This window comes from Chiloscyllium plagiosum, unplaced genomic scaffold (assembly GCF_037043375.1).
Source record: "Chiloscyllium plagiosum isolate Xiang-an unplaced genomic scaffold, Cpla_swu_hap1 HiC_scaffold_23, whole genome shotgun sequence".
NCBI classification, from domain to species: Eukaryota; Metazoa; Chordata; class Chondrichthyes; order Orectolobiformes; family Hemiscylliidae; genus Chiloscyllium; species Chiloscyllium plagiosum.
The window spans coordinates 19,236,914-19,256,270 of record NW_028270161.1 but is presented as its reverse complement, the minus strand read 5'-3'; the positions used below and the strand labels follow the sequence as shown (position 1 = coordinate 19,256,270).

The window sequence follows — 19,357 nt, the reverse complement described above, 5'->3', positions numbered from 1 at the left end:
CACCCTTGCCTGCTGTTTGTGTCTCCAAGTCTCCCAGGTTTCAGCTATTGGAGTCCCTCCCTCATCTATGATCTTCCTCATCCGCTGGAAAGGCAGGTGATATGGGAGGTGATGAACCGAGGCCCTTAAGTGACCATTAATAGGAGCAGCAGAAGGCCATATGGCTCTCCTTAATTACTTAAGGGCCTCAATTAGTGGGCGGCACAGTGGTTAGCACTGCTGCCTCACAGCACCAGAGATGTGGGTTCAATTCCCACCTCAAGCAACTGTCTATGTGGAGTTTGCACATTCTCCCCGTGTCTGCATGGGTTTCCTCCGGGTGCTCCGGTTTCCTCCCACAGTCCAAAAATGTGCAGGTTAGGTGAACTGGCCATGCTAAATTGCCCGTACTGTGAGATGAAGGGGTAAATGTAGGCGAATGGGTCTGGGTGGGTTGCTCGGCAGAGGGTTGGTGTAGACTTGTTGGGCCGAAGGGCCTGTTTCCACACTGTAAGTAATCTAATCTAAAATTGCTGTTCAGTTTCTCTCCAGAGCCAACTCATCCTATTATTTCCACGACACCTTTCTCACCCAGTCCAATGAAGGGAAAATCACATCATCATATCTTCCTTTGACTGAACTACTTGTTGACTGACACAGCACAGGATTTACATTTCCAACAGAAAAGAGCAGCTGTCTCTGCTGGAGGTGTGCATCCTGACTCTGACTGCCCTGATCAGTCTCTGAACTGATAGTAGAGCCTGCCGTTGATTTACTTGTCTGAACTATTTCAATAGAACAAAGCAATACACTGATGTGTGAATGGCAGACTATGTGGGAGTCTTGAAAAAAGCTGCCAGATGAAGTGGTGGAGGCAGTGGAGACTACAGATGCTGGAAAGTTAGACTCGATAAAATGTGGAGCTGTAAAAGGCACAGCTATTCAAGCAGCATCAGAAAAGCAGGAGAGTCGATGTTTCAGGCAGGACCCTTCAGGGTAAATTACAACATTTAAAAGGCATCTGGATGGGTATATGAATAAGAAGGGTTTTAGGGGGAATATGATGGCAAATGAGACTCGGTCAGATTGGGATATCTGGTCGGTGCGGATGAGTTGGACTGAAGGATCTGTTTCCATGCTGTATGACTTTATAAAGACAGCTTATAGTGGGTCTGATAAGATCTATTTTCTGTATATTTACTGAATGCTTGAAGATTTGTTATTTGATACTCCGTTTCATTGTATTTGAAAACATTGAAACGTAAATGCGAAGGAAATGTTCGGATACGATGCTTTGTCGCCCTTAAATGCGGAAAATAATTGATATCAAAATGATTCTCAGTTCATTCAAAGTGCATTATTCCCGGTTTAGGTGATGGATTTCTCAAGATTCAATTGTTCTTCTTGAGAAAGTAAACTGAGATTGATTTGCATCCTGAAAAGGATCGAAGTTTGATAGATTAGCCTGGAGGTCTGATTTGACAATCATACTGTACTGGAGGAGTCGATCGAAACTTGATTGGAGGAATGGCTCGATGATCGCTTAACTGTGCTAGAAAAGTCGATCAAAACTTGATTGGAGGAATGGCTCGACGATCGATTGACTGTGCTGGAGGAGATCACACGAGACGCCGGAAGAGTGACATAAAGATGGCGATGCCTTCGCAAGTGCCGGAGGACGGGGAGTGGGAAGAGGAGGAGGAGGTGAGGCCTGGCTTAGCCTTCCCGGTTAATTGTAGATAAAGAGCGGGTCCAGTCTGCAAAAAAAAAGAGGTTAATGGTTCTGATCTTTGATGGCAGGACGTGAATCGGAGATTAAAGGGGAAAACTCCCTTTAATCGAGTCAAAAATCACACAACACCAGGTTATAGTCCAACAGGTTTAATTTATCACTATCACCTGATGAAGGAGCGTCGCTCCGAAAGCTAGTGCTTCCAATTAAACCTGTTGGACTATAACCTGGTGTTGTGTAATTTTTTTTTTAACTTTGTACACCCCAGTCCAACACCGGCATCTCCAAATCATGATTAATTGAGTCGGCCGACATTATTTTTCTGGCTGAACTCAGTGGGAGCCTTCAGCTTTTGGATCAGAAGATTCAAACCCCGATGGCCTGATCCGCTTCTATATTGTATGAAGCAACCAAAAGGTGGGATGCTGGCCCAACACATGGTTCCGTATTGAAAATACCCTGATTTTATTTCATAAACCACAAGTTCTGCCATTGTCTCTACCTCTATTTCGTACTCGTAGTGACAGTCCCTGCCTCTGGGCCATCACGTCCGGTTCAAGTTAATTAAAAATATACTTTTTACCTTTTCAATCAGTACCTTAAAAACAAATAAGCTGGCTATTTATCTCGCTGTTTTGGCTGCGGTGTTTCCGATATTAGAACAGTCACCAGTTATACAGCACAGAAGACGCATTAAGTCTGTGCAAATCTCTCTACGTTCATCCCATTTTTCAATACTGAGCCATAGCCTTGAATATCGTGATATTTCAACTGCTCATCCATTCACTTTTTAAAAAAGTGGTGGGGTTTCCCATTGATACAGCCCTTTGGTCAGGTTGCCACCATCCTCTGTGTAAGAAAGAAACCTTTTTCCTCAAATTCATGAAAACCTCCTGCCGTTCACCTTACAATAATGCCCCCTTGTTATTGATTCTTCAGATAAGGGCAACAACTGATTCCTATCTATCCTCCATTTTATATACCTCAATCAGGATATCTCACCACCTTTTCTGCTCTGAAGAAAATAACCTGATGAAGGGTGAATGCCTGAAACGTGAATTCTCCTGCTCCTCGGATGCAGTCTGACCTGCTGTGCTTTTCCAGTGCCACACTTTTCAACACAGAACAACCTGAACCTATCCATATTTAAAATACTGTAATCCAGACAACATCGCCCCTTCCAGTGCAATCACATACTTCCTATTAGAGTAGTAACCAGAATTGTGCACAGTTCTCCAGCCGTGGCATAACTAAACTTTTGTACAGCTCTGATATAATCTCCCTGCTTTTATAAACTATGCATTGACTGATAAGACCATAAGACATAGGAGTGGAAGTAAGGCCATTTGGCCCATTGAGTCCACTCTGCCATTTAATCATGGCTGATAAGCATTTCAATTCCAATTACCTGCATTCTCCCCATAGCCCTTAATTCCTTGTGACATCAAGAATTTATCAATCTCTGGCTTGAAGACATTTAGCGTCCCGGCCTCCACTGCACTCCGCGGCAATGAATTCCACAGACCCACCACTCTCTGACTGAAGAAATGTCTCCGCACTTCTGTTCTGAATTGATCCCCTCTAATTCTAAGGCTGTACCCACAGGTCCTAGTCTCCTTGCCTAACGGAAACAATTTCTTAGCGTCCACCCTTTCCAAGCCATGTATTATCTTGTAAGTTTCTATTAGATCTCCCCTTAACCTTCTAAACTCCAATGAGTACAATCCCAGGATCCTCAGTCATTCCTCGTATGTTAGACCTACCATTCCAGGGATCATCCGTGTGAATCTCCGCTGGACACGCTCCAGTGCCAGTATGTCCCTTCTGAGGTGTGGGGCCCAAAACTGAACACAGTACTCCAAATGGTGCCTAACCAGAGCTTTATAAAGTCTCAGTAGCACATCTCTGCTTTTATATTCCAATCCTCTTGAGATAAATGACAACATTGCATTCGCTTTCTTAATCACGGATTCAACCTGCATGTTTACCTTTAGAGAATCCTCGACTAGCACTCCCAGATCCCTTTGTACTTTGGCTTTATAAATTTTCTCACCTTTTAGAAAGTAGTCCATGCTTGTATTCTTTTTTCCAAAGTGTCTGTTGTACCCTTTTGTTTTTGTCCTTTTACCTCTTACCCAGGTCATGATCTTCCCTTTTCCCAGGTCTTACTCCATCTCCCACCCCTAGTCCCGTTCTTCACCCTGGGTCCTGATCATTTTCTTTCCATGTGTTGATCTCTCCCTTCCCCTAGCACACCACCCCACCACCTTTCTGATCTCAACCCTATACTCCCACAAACCAAGTCCTGATCTCCCGTGGGTGGTCTCCCCTGTAACTGTTCATGCACACATACATGACTTAAAGCAGCGTATAGCTTGCATGTATTGGTGTCAGCAAGTGCAGCCATGAAGTAATCATGTCAGCAATCACAAAAGTTTATTTCCCCTCCTTATCCTTCACCAGTGAATAGATTTTCTTTTTCTTTGCTGCCTTGTTGCCCTCACTCTCATGTTGTAGCCCAAGGGGAATTGTAACTACAGCAACTAAGACCGAATGCAAATTGTGTATCTCGGAAGTCATAACCACATGCAGCACAACTCCCTGCAGTAAATATAAACAACTTCTCAAAAGACCATGCACTATTGCAAATTCAAACGGATGAAGACAGTCTGTTCATCTGACCAACCTGTCTGTACTTAAGACATTCTTCTTACCACCTAGCCAATCTTTGTGCCATTCACAAACTTATCATCAGGGATATTCTGATCTATATGATTTATAACTATTGCAAGCAGTAAGGGACCCAGCAGTGATCCCTGTGGTACACTACTGGATGCTGGTCTGCAGTCACACAGCTTTCTACCACCACCCTCTGTCTACCACGACTAAGTTAATTTTGGATCCATTTTGCCAAGTACCCTGGATACCATGAGCTTTTATCTTCTTTATTGGTTGCCCATGTGGGACCTTATTAAAGGTTTAGCTGAAATTCATACAAAGACTACATCAATTACACTACCCTCATCTACACACCTGATCACCTCAAAATTCAGTGAAACCTGTTAAGCATGACCTTCCTCTGACAAAGCTATGCTGATTATGCCCAATCAAACCTTATCTTTAGAAGTGAAGATTGACTCTGTCCTTCAGATGTTTCTCTAATAATTTCCCTACCACTGGTGTGAGACTCACTCACCCGTAATGTCCTCCTTACCACTCATTGAAAAGTGAACAGTTATCACACTTTTGAAAAAGTTCATTCAGTGGTTGTAATGCACTTTCAAATCCTGAGAAGAGTTGGTTTGGTTGTTTCTTCCTTTTCCAACTAGCTCCTTTCTTCCATCCCAGATAATCAGGTAAAATTGGTTTCTGGATTTGTTGAATAAAGTTCAAGTTGATGAATAACTGCTTCCCTCTTACAACTGTATTCAGTGAAGTTGCTTGCATACACTTTCTGGTAGGCTGCTTATCTGATTGTCACTTATTTTTAAATCCTATAGGAGCAATTGGTTGTGGTGGAACTCTCAGGGATTATCGACCCAGACTTTCTGTTGAAGTGTAGAAATGAGTGTAAAATTGTGGTAAGTAAATTCAAGACATTATGACAAGTAGCTAAGAGCCATGTATATGACCAGAGGGACTTTTGGTTTTTTGCTTAACTGTTTTCTGAAATGGGTATCTTGTTCTGCATTCCACAATATACTGTGGGAAAGTGGACTTACCTCCCTGGCTAACCATGATTGATTTCAAGGGATAAACTCTTGACCAAAATCTGTGGCTCAGTGAGTAGCGCACTTTTTTTAATCAGAACATTGTGTGTTCAAGTTTCAATCCAGACATGAGCCCACAATGCAGTACTGGAGGAGTTCTGCATTATTGGAGATACGAGCTTTCACTTGAAACATTAACCCTCTGAGATAAAGATTAAAAAAAAGACACAGCACTTTTTGAAAAATCAAAGAATTTGTCCTGGTGCCCTGACCAATATTTATTTCTCCATCAACATTTAAAGGTGGTTGATCTGATAATTTATTTCATTATTTGTGGAAGTTTGCTGCATATGAATTCGCTGCTGGGCTACTGATATTATTGCAATAATTGCACTTCAAATTGCTGTAAAGCACTTTGCAATGTCTTGAGATCATAAATAATTTAGATGAGTGTAAATCTTTTCTTTCTCCTAGCTTGAATACCTGAGTTGTCTGTTCATCTGCTAAGCATTTGTCCATTGTTGTACATATTAATCCCCTGCTGTTGTACGAATCCATTTTTGTAGGGCTGAGTTAGCAAAATGTCATTTATCTTTTCACCTGTTCCTAGATTAGAACAGAAATTTATTGTCATGTGTATTTTTACATGAAAAATACAGTGGAAAGTTTTATAAGTCACCACACCATGGTGCCTATATTAATCAACCTATGACAATTGCCCAGCACAATCCACTTCCAAATAACGTGCAGTCATAGAGTCACAACAAGACCTTGCTGATGATGGAAATGGTTGGTGTTGATTTATTCAATTGCAGGTTAGAAAATAATGTAAGTGAATCATTCAAAGTTTGATATGCAATCGTTGTACTTGTTTGGGAGGAACAGGTGACTTTGGCTGTACAGTTCCCAAAGCTGTGGTTTTCCTAATGGTCATGGTTGAGTAGACCAAAAGTTGGAGATTGATCAGTCAACTGCACTATTAGTGTTTTATCATGTTTTAACAAACAGAATAAAATAAGTGAAACTAAATGAACAGTAGTCCTTTCTCATCTAGCAGCTTCCATGTTCCTTTGACTTGGGAGTAGTTTCAAAGTTTAATGCAGCCTGTATACACTGGGTTTGCTTGAACCATTTCCAGTTCACCTGAAACATTTGAGATTTCCTTTCTCTCCCCAGGGAATAGACACAGAGCAGCCAATTATGCAGGTGGACAGATGCGTGTTTGCTGGAGAGTATGAAGGCCAGTGTTTCACTTAAGTGTTTTGTGCAACGGTTATTACAGGGGATGGATATGGAAGAATATATTAATTGGGCTATTACTAGCCTCTGAGTACCAGGAAGCTCTTGGATATACTCATTTGCTTTGCTGGACAACAGGTGGGGTGTTAATATTTACATCTGTCATGGGTTGGCTTGGGCAGTCATTGCTGGCATCCAGTCCCTGCAGGGGAGGCCCAGGTGATGAGTTTCATTTAGGAATTTTGAGAAATGGGGGGAGCTACAGGAAATCATATCATTTAATCTGACATACCAGTCACATTACTTGGAATAAAAATCTTGTGTCTGCCAGCTCTATTTGAGCCCTACCTTGTTCTGCACCACCTCCCCGCCCCACCTTGGACACAACAGTCATTCTGTGTTTCAACTTCATTTACACTTACTATGGGCTTTTGAGAGGTGTTTCCATTTGTGACAATACTGCCTGAAAAATTATTTACCAGAAAAGAAGCAAGTGAAACTCAATGTGGATTAAAGTATACCTGGATTGAACAAGTTGATTCTCCATTGACTTGGACTGCTTGTTCCATTTGTAGATGTGTTGGGAACGTGCGTGATATTTGAAGAGGCCTTTGAGCCAGGTAAGTGTAGTCTGCTTTGAAAACAACAGTAAATGCATTCTGAATTGTATAAGCTCAAACTCCACTCCAGAGACTTGAGCACAAAAATCTAGCACTGCAATGCAATACAAGGGATGCTACATTGTCAGAGTACTTCCTCTCCGATGAATTGTTAAACCAAAGTCCTCACCTAGACACAAAAGTTTCCTTGGCACTGTATCAGAAAGAGCAAGTGTGTTGGCCAATATTAATCCCTCAATCAATGTTGCTGACACAAATTTGCAGGAGCTTCATATACACAGATTGGATGCTGCATTTCATGCAGTATGAAAAGTAACAGCACAGGTGGAGGCCGTTTGGCCCGTCAGGTTTGTGCAGGTTAAAGTGAGCTATTCTTCCCTATCCAAGTTCCCAGCTTTTGGTCAGTAGTTGTTATGGCATTTCAGATGTACATCCAAGTATTCTTAAATATGATGCTGTTTTTTGTTTTCTCCATCCTTTCTTGTGTTGCAGCATTTTAGAACGTATTGCATTGGCTTTAAAGCTTTTTAAATCATCCTGAAGTTGTGAAAGGTGTCATATAAATATGGGGTTAGAGTGGGAAAGTGAGTGGAAGTAGAAGATCAACCACAGTCATACTGAAGGAATAGAAAAGCAACTTATCTTGATGATTCACCATCTGCAGGGTAGTCTCAGACATGCCCACCTTTTTTCTTGCCATTGTAGTTGACCGGATATGGCTGAGGGCCCTGTCTATTTCCTGCAACCTGTCCTCACCCCTTCCCTTCCCTTCCATCCCATACCAATGATAGCATTTCCTTTGTCCTCACTTTCCACACCATCAGTCTCCACATCCAAAGGATCATGAGCTGCCATTTCTGCCACCTCAAGCTGGATGACACTACCAGACACACATTTCCCTCCCCTCCCATGCCAGCACTCCACAGGGACCATTCCCTCTGGGACACACTGGTCTACAATCACCTCACACAGAATCACAGAAGGTGGGTCAATTCAAAATACTGCACATATACATCCTAGGATGGACTTCAGTGAGTTAAGCAACTTTCATCATCCTGATTGCAGTTATGGAAGTATGGAGTATAATTACAAATTAAATCAAACAGAAGGAACTCAGAAAGAGTTAAAAGACTCTTGAGAGTCACCCTTCTATGTGTGGACAATTTTGGAAGACAATTAATAATCACCAAGTGAACGTAGAGTAGGATTTTGTTCTTGATCGTGCCAGTGCTGTCGCTGCTTTCCGGTGCCTAGTGATCCTGATTATATGGGAGTTAGTGCTGCATTTTTCTTGTCCTATACTCGGTGGGCCTATGTTTTGTTGCAGATCCTGAATCAGAGGACAAACCATCACTCAAGTACAAATGCCACACTGCAAAGAAGTTGCTAATGAAGAGGACGTTCCTGAGTGAGAAGAAGGAGGGTGAAGAGAGCTCAGGTTTGATTGATTCTGTTTGTTTTTCTGTCTCCCTTCCTTCTTTACACTTTCTTCCCCCGGAGGGAACTGCTCATGAGTACAGCAACCCTCTGATCTCCCACCTATGACTTGCCTTGTCTCCTACTTAACATGAATATCAGCATTGGAAATAAACTTTGTCCTATTATCTTTCAATAAGTATATGTGTACTTCTAGCAGGGGGCTGTTGGATCTGTCTTTCAGGGCCCTTAATCAGTAAGCAGCTGAGACGCATTCTGGTACAATAACTATCTTCCTTTTAAAAATGCACCAATACCACAGACGCTTCCTCCAGTCTCCCAAATGTTTCCTTCGTATTTCAACATTCATTTTTTTTTCAACAGTTATGTGTCATTTAAATTATTATAACCTTGGAAATACTGGAGTTACAAATCGTTTAATTAAGTTGTGGTAAAGTTCTGCAATACAGTACTTAACTCCGACCACACGTGACCGTTGACAACCATGGGGTCCAGATGAGCAAGATAAAGGGTATCATTACATTGTTAGAAACTGAGCAGACAGGGGTCAGAGGCTGCTTCCTACCACCTGAGTTTGTGAATTGACTGGGATAGCTTGGCAGTAATATTTACCTCAGACCTGGCAGTATACAGGCTTGAAGGGAAAAAGAATTTCAAATCTTTTAGTTTTTTGATTCTTGGAATATGAGCGATTTTGGCTGAGTTGGCATTTATTATCCACTCCTAGATTACCAGAGGACAATTTTGATGCAAATAACATGAAGGGCCATTTAAGAAAAAAACTGTATTAGGATTAGAGTTACACATTGTCGAGACTGGGTGAAAATATCAGGCTTCCTTCACTAAAGGTCATTAGTGAACCGGCTGGGTATGACTTCCAGCAGCTTCGTGGTCACTTTATTAATATTAACTATTTAATTCAAGATTTTATTAAACCAAATTTAAAATTTACAAATTGCCATGGTGGTATTTGAGCATAACTTCTGTTACTTTTTATGAATTAATTTAAATCTGTGCCATTTTGTTCTCGATCCTTTTGCAAGTGGAGACGTTTTTCCCTATTTACTCTATCCAGACTCTTCCACATTTTGAATACTTCTGTTAGATCACCTCTCTAGTTTCACTGTTTGAAGGAAAAGAGTCCCAACCTCTCCAGTCTATCTTCACAGCTGAAATTCTTCATTCTAGACTCACTCTCATTAACCTCTTCTGCACTTTCTCCACTATCTTTACTTTATACCTAAAGTGTCTTCCAGAACTAGATGCACACTGAGGTTTAGCGTGTCATACAAGCTTGCATAATTTCCTTACTCTTGTACTCTGTGCCACTGTTAATAGATCTGAGGATACTGCGTGCTACATTGACTGTTGTCTCAACGTATCCTTCCATCTTGATTGACTTATAGACATATGTATCCAGGTTCTTCTAGAGTTGTACTCTTTTTGTTATATTGTCCTTCCCTGTTCTTCCAAAAAAATGTAACACCTCACACTTCTTTGTGTTGAATTTCATCTGCCAGCTGTTTAGATCAGAGTGGTGCTGGAAAAGCACAGCTGGTCAGGCAGCATCCGAGGAGCAGGAAAATCAACGTTTCGGACAAAAGCACTTCATCAGGAATAGAGGCAGGAAGCCTCCAGGGTGGAGAGAGAGATTTTTTATCTCTCCACCCTGGAGGCTTCCTGCCTCTATTCCTGATGAAGGGCTTTTGTCCGAAACGTTGATTTTCCTGCTCCTCGGATGCTGCCTGACCAGCTGTGCTTTTCCAGTACCACTCTGATCTAAACTCTGGTTTCCAGTATCTGCAGTCCTCACGTTTGCCTATTTCATCTGCCACCTGTCCACCCACACCTCCAACTTGTCTACGTACTTTTTGAAGTGATATACTCCCCTCCTCACAATTTATATTGCATCCAGGCTTTGTATCAGCCATAAATTCTGAAGATATATTAAACTGACAGGAGGACAAATACTAACAAGTGTGATTTAAGGTAGATATTAAGAGGTTCTGTACACTGAGTATGATCCATATGTGGAACAGACTTCAGGTAAGATAGTGGAAACCTAAAGTTTGGAATTTATTTATGCACCTTTGGACTATAATGAATGAAAACAATACTTGTGTTTATATTAACACCTTTCACAACATCAAGCTGTCCCAAAGGGTCAAATGCTTGTAATGTGTGCACTGCTGTAATTTATGAAACCCAGCAACAAAGGAAAGTCCTGGAAACATTAATGTGATAATAAACATAGTCAGTACAGCACACAAAGAGCCATTCAGTCTACTGAGTCCATGCCAGATAATTTGTTTCCAGTGGCATCAGTTGAGGGATAAATATTGGCCAGGGCACTAGGGAGAACTGCCTTGTTCTTCTTCAAAATAGTATCATGGGATCTTTTACCTTCAGCTGAGGGGCAGATGGGGATCTCAGATTAATGACTTATCGGAAACACAGTGTCTCAAACTATGCAGTGCTTCCTCAGTGTTGCCCTGGCATGTCAACATGGATGGATGCTGAGGTTCTGCAATAGGACTTGGACACACAACTTACTGATTCAGGAGTGAGAGTTCTCATTGCTGAGTCTCAGTTGACAGTAAGGGTTCTATCGATTTTTAATTCTGGCTGACTTTGTTAGAATGAACCATGTGAACTGGCTCATATGTTTCCATCAATAGCGCACTGTGTTCTGTAAAAGAGAATGTTTGTTTTGGATGCAGATATATAGTAATTAATGACTGTGTTCTTTGTCCAGGAGGGGTGGAGTATTTGAAGATCAAAGAAAATGATTTCACGCGAAGAGCTGGTCTGATTTGCAGCTTCCTCCCAAACCGCAGCAGTTCGAAGGATGATGGTGGTAGAGCAACATCCGAAGGGGTCCTCGATCCATTGGCAGTTCAGGACAAGGAGCTATCTAATGCCAGCTCAGGTTCAGAGGGTGAGGCCAGTGACCATGAAAGTGCAGACTTAAGCCAAGAGCTGGAAAGTTTCACAGATGAGCGTGCTGGTGTGAGCTGTGAGATAAAACCAGATCCTATTGGTAATGTACAGGAACTTGGAGAACAGAGATCCACTGAACAAAATGGGAAGTGAGCAACTGCTTTCTTCTCTATTTTTACTGCAGACAACATTCCCAACAATTTCATTTCATTGGAAACCTCCCCTCTCTTCCTAAAGGTGCTATTGCTGCTGTCACAATGCCACTGCACTGACAGTTACCCAATTTGTTACCCAACCATAATAACCATAGTGATGACTATTAGCAGGCTGTATGACTAGAGTATATGTTAGCAGTCTGGTCCTGTTCATGTGTGTGTACACACTGGTAAGAATGTGGTTATGAACCAAAGAAAGCATAAGAACTCTACTTTTTTAGTTGAAATATGTTTGGTATTGTTTGTGGTTAGATAGAGTATTTTGAAATAATTTGTAGCTGTTCAGTATCATGACCTTGTACTTTTGTTTGTGAATTGGTGAATATCTATATGTATTAAAATTTCAGAGCGGCATTAACTCTTGGATTTGGCAATACTTATTTTGTTTAATTAATGCACAAAGAAGGTACTTTTATGTTTCTCCAGTCGAGCAGTGTTGGACATGTTCTCAACAAATTCTGAGGTTTTCTGTAAATTTTGTTCTCCTGACTACTGTAAGATATTCCAGAAGTAACAGAGGGGACTGAAGAGTTGGTGGAACAGAGGTGTGCAAATTGCAATCTATTCCTGATGAGTTAAAGTTCTGTGATTTTTTTTAATGCGTGAGTAGCATAATGAATTAAGAAGCTGAGGCTATAAAGAATTATTCAACATGAGCTGCAGATCTTCAAGAAAAAGTTTCAGAACCTTCTCTGGCAGGCATTTGAATGTTAACAGGGGCCATCACAGAGATAAAAGCAAATTACTGCGGATGCTGGAGAAAATGCTGGAAAATCTCAGCAGGTCTGGCAGCATCTGTAAGGAGAGAAGAGTTTGATTTTTCTATCTGTCTCCACGTCATAACTGGAATTCTACTTTTCTTGAGGGCAGCTCAGATTGGCTTTATCAGTCATGCCCCTATTCCAAGGATACATTTAAAAAGAAATCCCAGTGGAACTCCTGTCCTAGAGTGGTGGGCTTTTCCAGGCTAGTGACTGAATGGAAGTCTGGAGTTTCCATGCTTGTACCACAGGGTGGCAGCATTGAGCTACGATTCTACTCCTTGCTTGACTTTGTTGTAAACTGGAGCCCTGAATTCCTGTTAATGTTTAGTCACAGACCAGATTTTAATTTGTCTGAAAGGGGACTCACTTGTAGCACAGGTGTGTATCAGTATGGTCCTGAGGTTGGCAGCCGGAACACCTGCCTGTTTCAGTTACCATGTTGAGTTTTCTTTTTAAAATTCACAGTCACATGCACTTCATCTGCTCAATAAACAGACCCAGTACATTACTCGACTTTCTGTTGTCCTTCCCATACTGGGGATGGAGTCCCCAATTCCAAGCAAAGCAAGCTGTCAGGAAATTGCTAAAATTTGAGCCCAGAGAACCTGTAAGGCACTGGCCTGACCAATACCTCCCAAAGGCATAACTAGATTATTAACTAGTTGGTTGTTCTGGGTATTGTGTGGCATCACTGGATCTTAAAGTAGGTGCTGGAAATTGCATATTTGTGACTCACGATTTGATAAATACATTTTAATTTTGGTGAAGCCAAGAAAAGGCGTGTTCACCCTCCAGGGCCCACAAAACATTCTCCTTTCTGGGACTCCTTGATGAGGTCTCCCCGTCTGGGCTTACCTTCCCTGTCCTCATCTCTCAGGTTTGGGAACTGCTGTTCCCCTACCCTTCGAAAAGCAGCAAGCAGGAGCAGCGTTGGTATCTTATCTGTGAAACTCACCGCAACCATGTTAATGAAATCCAAGTTAGTTTGCTACAGTAAACATACCCCCTTCCTTGTTTTGCCAATTATTTAAAATCTATTCTTACCAATTCTCTGTCACTGCAATCGCTTTATTTCACTTTATAAAAAAGTCTTTATAACTTTGAGTATTTCTCTGAATAACCACAGGGAATATTTATGTTCTGATATCAAAGATTGCTGTCACTGTCCTTGGAAAATTTGTTCTTTTGAGTGAGTGTCAATATTTGCAGCTTGTTTGCTGGGATGCATCAATGTTAACAAAGGGTCTGTGATAGAAACATAGGAATGAGAGGAGGCCATTCAGTTTGATCATTGCTGAATATTTTACCTTCCTTCCAAATCTGAACAAATCCTTGCCTCAAAATATTCTTGCACTTCAGTAATAAAAACAAAAAAATGCTGGAGATACCCAGCAGGTCAGACAGTATCTGTGCACCAAAGTCATCTTAACCATTAACTCTGCTTTTCTCTTTGCGGATGTTGCTTGACTGAGTATTTCTTGCATTTTGTTTTTCCTTTTTTTTCAGATTTCCAGCATCTGCAAAATGAATTTCAAGATAAATTATTTCTGTTTAGAGCACTGAGTTACTGTGTCAATGAAATTACGCAGTGAATGTTTTAATCTGTTATTACACATTGGACAGCACTTTGTTTAAATCTCTTTTAATTTTTTTCCATTGCTCTTATTAAGCTGCTACAGACTGTTTAAAGCAGTTTACTAATTAAACCAATCACAGAATTCTGTTACTGTAAAATATGCCAGATCTGATCATGATTGGCCCCAGCACTATGTTACTATTGACACAGTAATGAAGGAACTTGATGACCTGTGCAAATATACAAAGGTAAGTGGTGTGCCATGAGCAAAAGGGTGAAAGTAGAGGAATAGATTATAATACCATAAATGGAAAACAAATTGTTATATAAATATCAAACTGCTTCCACAACTTGAGCCAAATATGATCTAGCATTTGAAATAAGGGGAACCATTACTGATCTCTATTACTGTTACTGTGTATTTGGAATGGAACCACGGGCTCATGGAGTGGAGGGATGGTATTATAATTGAGAAATGCGTGTATTACAATGTAATTCAGACTTTGAAGTCAATTTTGATACCTTTCATCTGACGGTAATGGGATAGCTCCTCATCATAAGGGGGTAGCTCAACACTAGGATGGGGGAGCAAAGGAGGAAAAGGTCCCCTTGCATGGAGTGATAGATCAAGATGTGGTTGGGTGACAGCTTCTCTCTGTGAGGGTCTGTCCAGGCCATCTGTAGTGGTATGAAATGTGTTGGTGTAATTATCCAAATTGATATGTTGGATGGCAAGGATCTTGTTTGCAAGGAAGGAGACATTCCAGAAGGAAATGTTGAGATGGCCAGTAATAGGTGTCCACTGGCAGGAATGGTGCTAGGAGGGGCTGTTGGGAGCAAGATTTCCCCACTATGGGCATTCTGGGCAAGGCGGTTGGTCAGAGAATATCACAACTTAGGCTGCTATTTATAAGGAGGCAACATCAAATGTCTGGATGAACCTTTTAGAGATCACTAAGATTGCTACAGAGGGAAGCTGTCGGTTTGTGTCTAAGGGAGTCTAACCTAGGAAGGTGGTCAAGTATGGTCAAGGAGGGCTCAAAGTAAGGATAGGGATTTGGGAGGTCAGCATACCTTGAAATTCATTCATGGGATGTGGACTTTGCTTGCTCGGCTAGCATTTATTACCCATCCTTAATTGCCCTTGAGAAGGTGATAGTGAGATGCAGCTTAAACTGCTGCAGTCCATTTGATGTAGTTACATTCACAATGCTATTAGGGAGAGATTTCTGGGCTTTTCACAGCACCAATAAAGGAACATTTCCAGGTAAGGCTGGTGAGTAGCTTGGAAAGGAACTTGGAGGTGGACGTCATTGTGCTACCTTTGTCTTTCTAGATGGTTGTGGGCTTGGAAGCTGCTGTCAGTGGAGACTTTATTTATTTCTGCAGTATATATTGTGGATGGTAATCACTGCTGCTACTGATAATCAGTGGTGATAGGAATGAATGTTTGTGGATGTGGTGCCCTGGATGGTGGCAATCTCCCTGAATGTTGTGGTAGTTGCACTAATCCAAGCAACTGCCGAATATTTCATTATACTCCTGACTTGTGTCTTGCACAGAGGAACCTCAGTTATCTGGCATTTGATTCACCAAATTTCAGATTATCCGGATAAGATCGCAAGGTCTTGATGCTTGGCTAACGATGTTATCCGACATTCGAATATCCGAATGAAATACTGCTCGCCTGTGTCCTTCAGATAATCGAGGTTTCTCTGTAAATAATGGGTAGGCTGTGGCCAGACAGAAGGTGATTTAATCAAAGAATCCCTAGCCTGTGACCTGCTTTTGTAGCTGCAGTAAATATCTGTCTACCCTAGTTCAATTTCTGGTCAACCTCCAGGAAGTTGACAGTGGGATATTCAGTTTTGGTAATGCCAGTCATTGTCAAGAGGATAGTTAGATTTTCCCTTCTTGGAAATAGCCATTGCCTGACACTTGTGTAGTGTTAATGTTATTTGTCACTTCTCTAGATATTGTCCATGTCTTACTACATCAGGACATGGACTACTTTGGTATTTTCTGCATTCCAAATTGTGCTAACCATTATGCAATCATCTGTGAACATCTCTCCTTCTGAACTTATATTGGAGGAAAAGTCATTGATGAAGCAGCTAAAGATGGTTGGGCCTATGACACTAAGGAGTTCCTGCAGAGATATCGTGGAGCTGAGATGACTGCCCTCCTCCATCCAAAGCCATCTTCCTTTGTGCCAGGTATAACTCTTACCAGCAGAGAGGTTTCCCTGATACCCATTAAAAGGGGTAAAATGAGAAAGGCATGATGAAGAGAGGTAAGGAAAGAAGAAAATAAGAGGTTGATTTAGATTGGACTTAGAAATAGACATAGAAAGCTTAAGTTGCATTGGACTGGTGACATTGAAATTAATAGGATACATATATCCTAGTAGTAAAAAGAGGTTAGGGAGAAAACAGTAGGAAAAAGTCCAGAGTTAAAGTAAGGTCCTGTGATGGGATAAAGTTGACATAGGGCGGGTGAAATCAGAAAGGAACATCAATGAACAAAAACACAAATTACTGAATAAGCTCGCAGGCCTGCCAGCATTTGTGAAGAGAAGTCGGAGTTAATATTCTGGGTCAAATGAAGGGTCACTTGACTCAAAATGTTAACTCTGGATTTCCCTCCACAGATGCTGCCAGACCTGCTGAGCTTTTCCACTAATTTCTTGTTTTTGTTTCTGATTTATAGCATCTGCTGTTCTTTCAGTTTTTATTTAACACCAACAAACGGCCGTCAACATTCCTGTGCAGAGGAGGAAGGCAAGTGTAGTCCAGAAGTTGAATTATAAGATATCAGAGAGCACTTGTTAGACCCCAGCTAGAGTATTATGAACAGTTCTGGGTGCCACCTTATAGTAAGGATGTGAACACATTGGAGAAAAATAGTTCCAGGGGTGAGAAACTTTAATTATGAGAATAGATTTAGTGGAGGTGATGGCCTAAAGGCATTATCACTGGATTGTTAATCCAGAGTCCCAGGTAATGTTCAGTATCAAAATCTCACCATGGTAGATGGTGGAATTTCTAGAATGAAGATCCGAATTATGACAATGAATCCATTGTTGACTTTTGAGAAAAAAACATCTGGTTCATATCCTTTAGGGAAGGAAACTGCCATTCTTACCTGGTCTGGCCTACATGTGACTCCAGACCCACAGCAATATGGTTGACTCTTAACTGGCCTTGGGCAATTAGGGATGGGCAATAAATGCTGGCTTAGCCAGCGATGCCTTCATTCTCATGAATTAATTTTTAAAAAGATTGAAGAAGTTGGGACTGTTCTCCTTGGAGAGAAGAGTCAGAGGAGTTTTGATACAGGTTTTCAAAATGATGAGCAGGCTGGATAGAGTAGATAAAACAAACAAAATGAAAGTGCATAGATTTAACGTGAAGTTCAAAAGAAGCAAGGGTGAAGTGAAAAAAAGGTTTTTCACTAGGCAAGTGGTTAGGATATGAAATGCACTAACTGGAAATGTTGGACAGGTTCAACTGAAGCATTCAAGAGAGCATTGGATTTTAAAAATTATGCAAGAGTATGAGGCAGAAAGAAATTGGCACTAGGTAATGATTAAAAACAAATTGCTGAAGAAAACTAGGACTGGCTGCATCTGTGGAGAAAAAAGACAGTTAACATTTTGAGTTAGTGACCCTTCTTCAGAACTAGATAATGATTCTCATTTAATGAGCTAGTGCAGGCTTGATGGTTTGACTGTGGCCTCCTGCACTGTATAATTCTGTTACACATTGATGGCATTTCTGTTGGAATGAAGGGTGAAGGTCAGGATGTGTGCAGAATTGATTTTCAGAGTAAAAATGAGAAATTTAGAGATGATAACATCAAGGACCAGCAAAGAAAAGACCTAAGGCTAAGCAGAGTGAATCCCTAGCCAGGAACAGACAAATTACTAATATAGAACACTGAGTTATTTGGCCAGCCTCTGGCGCAGCAGCTCACAGTAATGTTGGAGAAAGGGTTTATGCTGATCAAATTCTATAATATTCTGAATTGGTAACCTCAGATTCGCTGAATTTGTGTATCGAACAGAAAATGCGAGAAACTCTCAGCAGGTCTAGTAACATCTGTAGAGAGACAAAAACTGAGTTATTGTGTGGAGTCCAATATGACGCTACTTCAGAATCAGATCAGATCAGTATTAGACTATGAGTGTGAAATCATGGGGCAATGGGAGTCATTTAACATTGTGATCTCCCTATGAAAGGATTGTCCAGTGACTACATCCATGAAGATGTGAACGATGGTGACGAAAGTCACAGTGCCAATTGCATCAGCCTTACTTGATGAGCAGGGACATGAGTTGAAGCCAACTAATTCCATGATGATACTCTTCTCACTCAGTTGCAGAAGTCTGATATGAAAATTCTGGCAGAAGAAATCACAGAAACTTATGCAGAGTTCAACAACATTGTATGTTGCACAACAGAACTGAGAGATGAGGAAATTGCAGATGTGGCTTGTTCTTCACCTCAGGAGTCCAATGACCTTGAAGATTCCAATGATTACTCACCCAGCCATCTGTCCGTAACTGAAGCCACAAAGGCTGTAGTAATACTGCAAAATAAAAATACCAACTGTGTTGATAATATGGCAGATCATATTGTGCTTGACCTGAGCCAGTACAGTAAGGAGAAAGAGGCTAAGTTTTGAGCTAAACTGACATTTTATGATGCCTTTCACAGGTTCGTTGCCATTGTAAGATGTAAACAAATAGAATAACAGACAGTTTGCGCACATTTAATGCAATACTGTGTTTTTATGAGATTTTTTTCATGCACTGTATGTAGATACATCATGTCCCATAGATACCTCTTCAACCATCTCAAAGCACACAGGTTTGTGCGTGGGTCACTTGAGATTTGACTGTGTACCCACAGTCCAATTATTGCTCCAATAATTATACACCATATAAATGATATTGATAAATGCTCCAAATATAAAGTATGGAAGGCTTGCATAGGATATAAAATCAGTCTCGGTTGTGTCGTTTGCTTCTGTGCTGTAATCCAATATAGTATCTCTTCATTTGGCTTGTTGTTCAGATTATATCTTTTAAATCACCTGAGGAAAGTTTTTCCCTGCTACATCAGTCACACTAATTGCTGTATA

The 19,357-nt window shown here is 41.0% G+C and overlaps 1 protein-coding gene and 1 long non-coding RNA gene across 4 annotated transcripts; one reads left to right on the top strand and one right to left on the bottom strand.

The window, feature by feature from the left end:
* Positions 1-1,384: 1,384 nt before the first annotated feature.
* gtf3c6 (general transcription factor IIIC, polypeptide 6, alpha) lies at positions 1,385-12,230 on the top strand. Of its 3 annotated transcripts, none has more exons than XM_043713965.2 (6): positions 1,388-1,683; positions 5,215-5,292; positions 6,598-6,661; positions 7,236-7,280; positions 8,608-8,718; positions 11,473-12,230. In XM_043713965.2, exons 1-6 carry the CDS (start codon positions 1,564-1,566, stop codon positions 11,808-11,810), a joined length of 756 nt encoding a protein of 251 aa, XP_043569900.2. In that variant the 5' UTR covers positions 1,388-1,563; the 3' UTR covers positions 11,811-12,230. The 3 variants fall into 3 exon arrangements, with proteins under 3 accessions (XP_043569901.2, XP_043569900.2, XP_043569899.2); XM_043713964.2 differs by having other exon boundaries at positions 5,212-5,292; XM_043713966.2 differs by lacking the exon at positions 7,236-7,280 and having other exon boundaries at positions 1,385-1,684; positions 5,210-5,292.
* A 1,689-nt stretch (positions 12,231-13,919) lies between these two features.
* Positions 13,920-18,866, bottom strand: LOC148145826 (uncharacterized). The gene is made up of 2 exons (XR_015761081.1): positions 18,529-18,866; positions 13,920-14,153 (listed from the first exon to the last, which is right to left on the bottom strand). It is a non-coding gene; the product is annotated as an uncharacterized LOC148145826 (long non-coding RNA).
* Between the last annotated feature and the right edge of the window lie 491 nt (positions 18,867-19,357).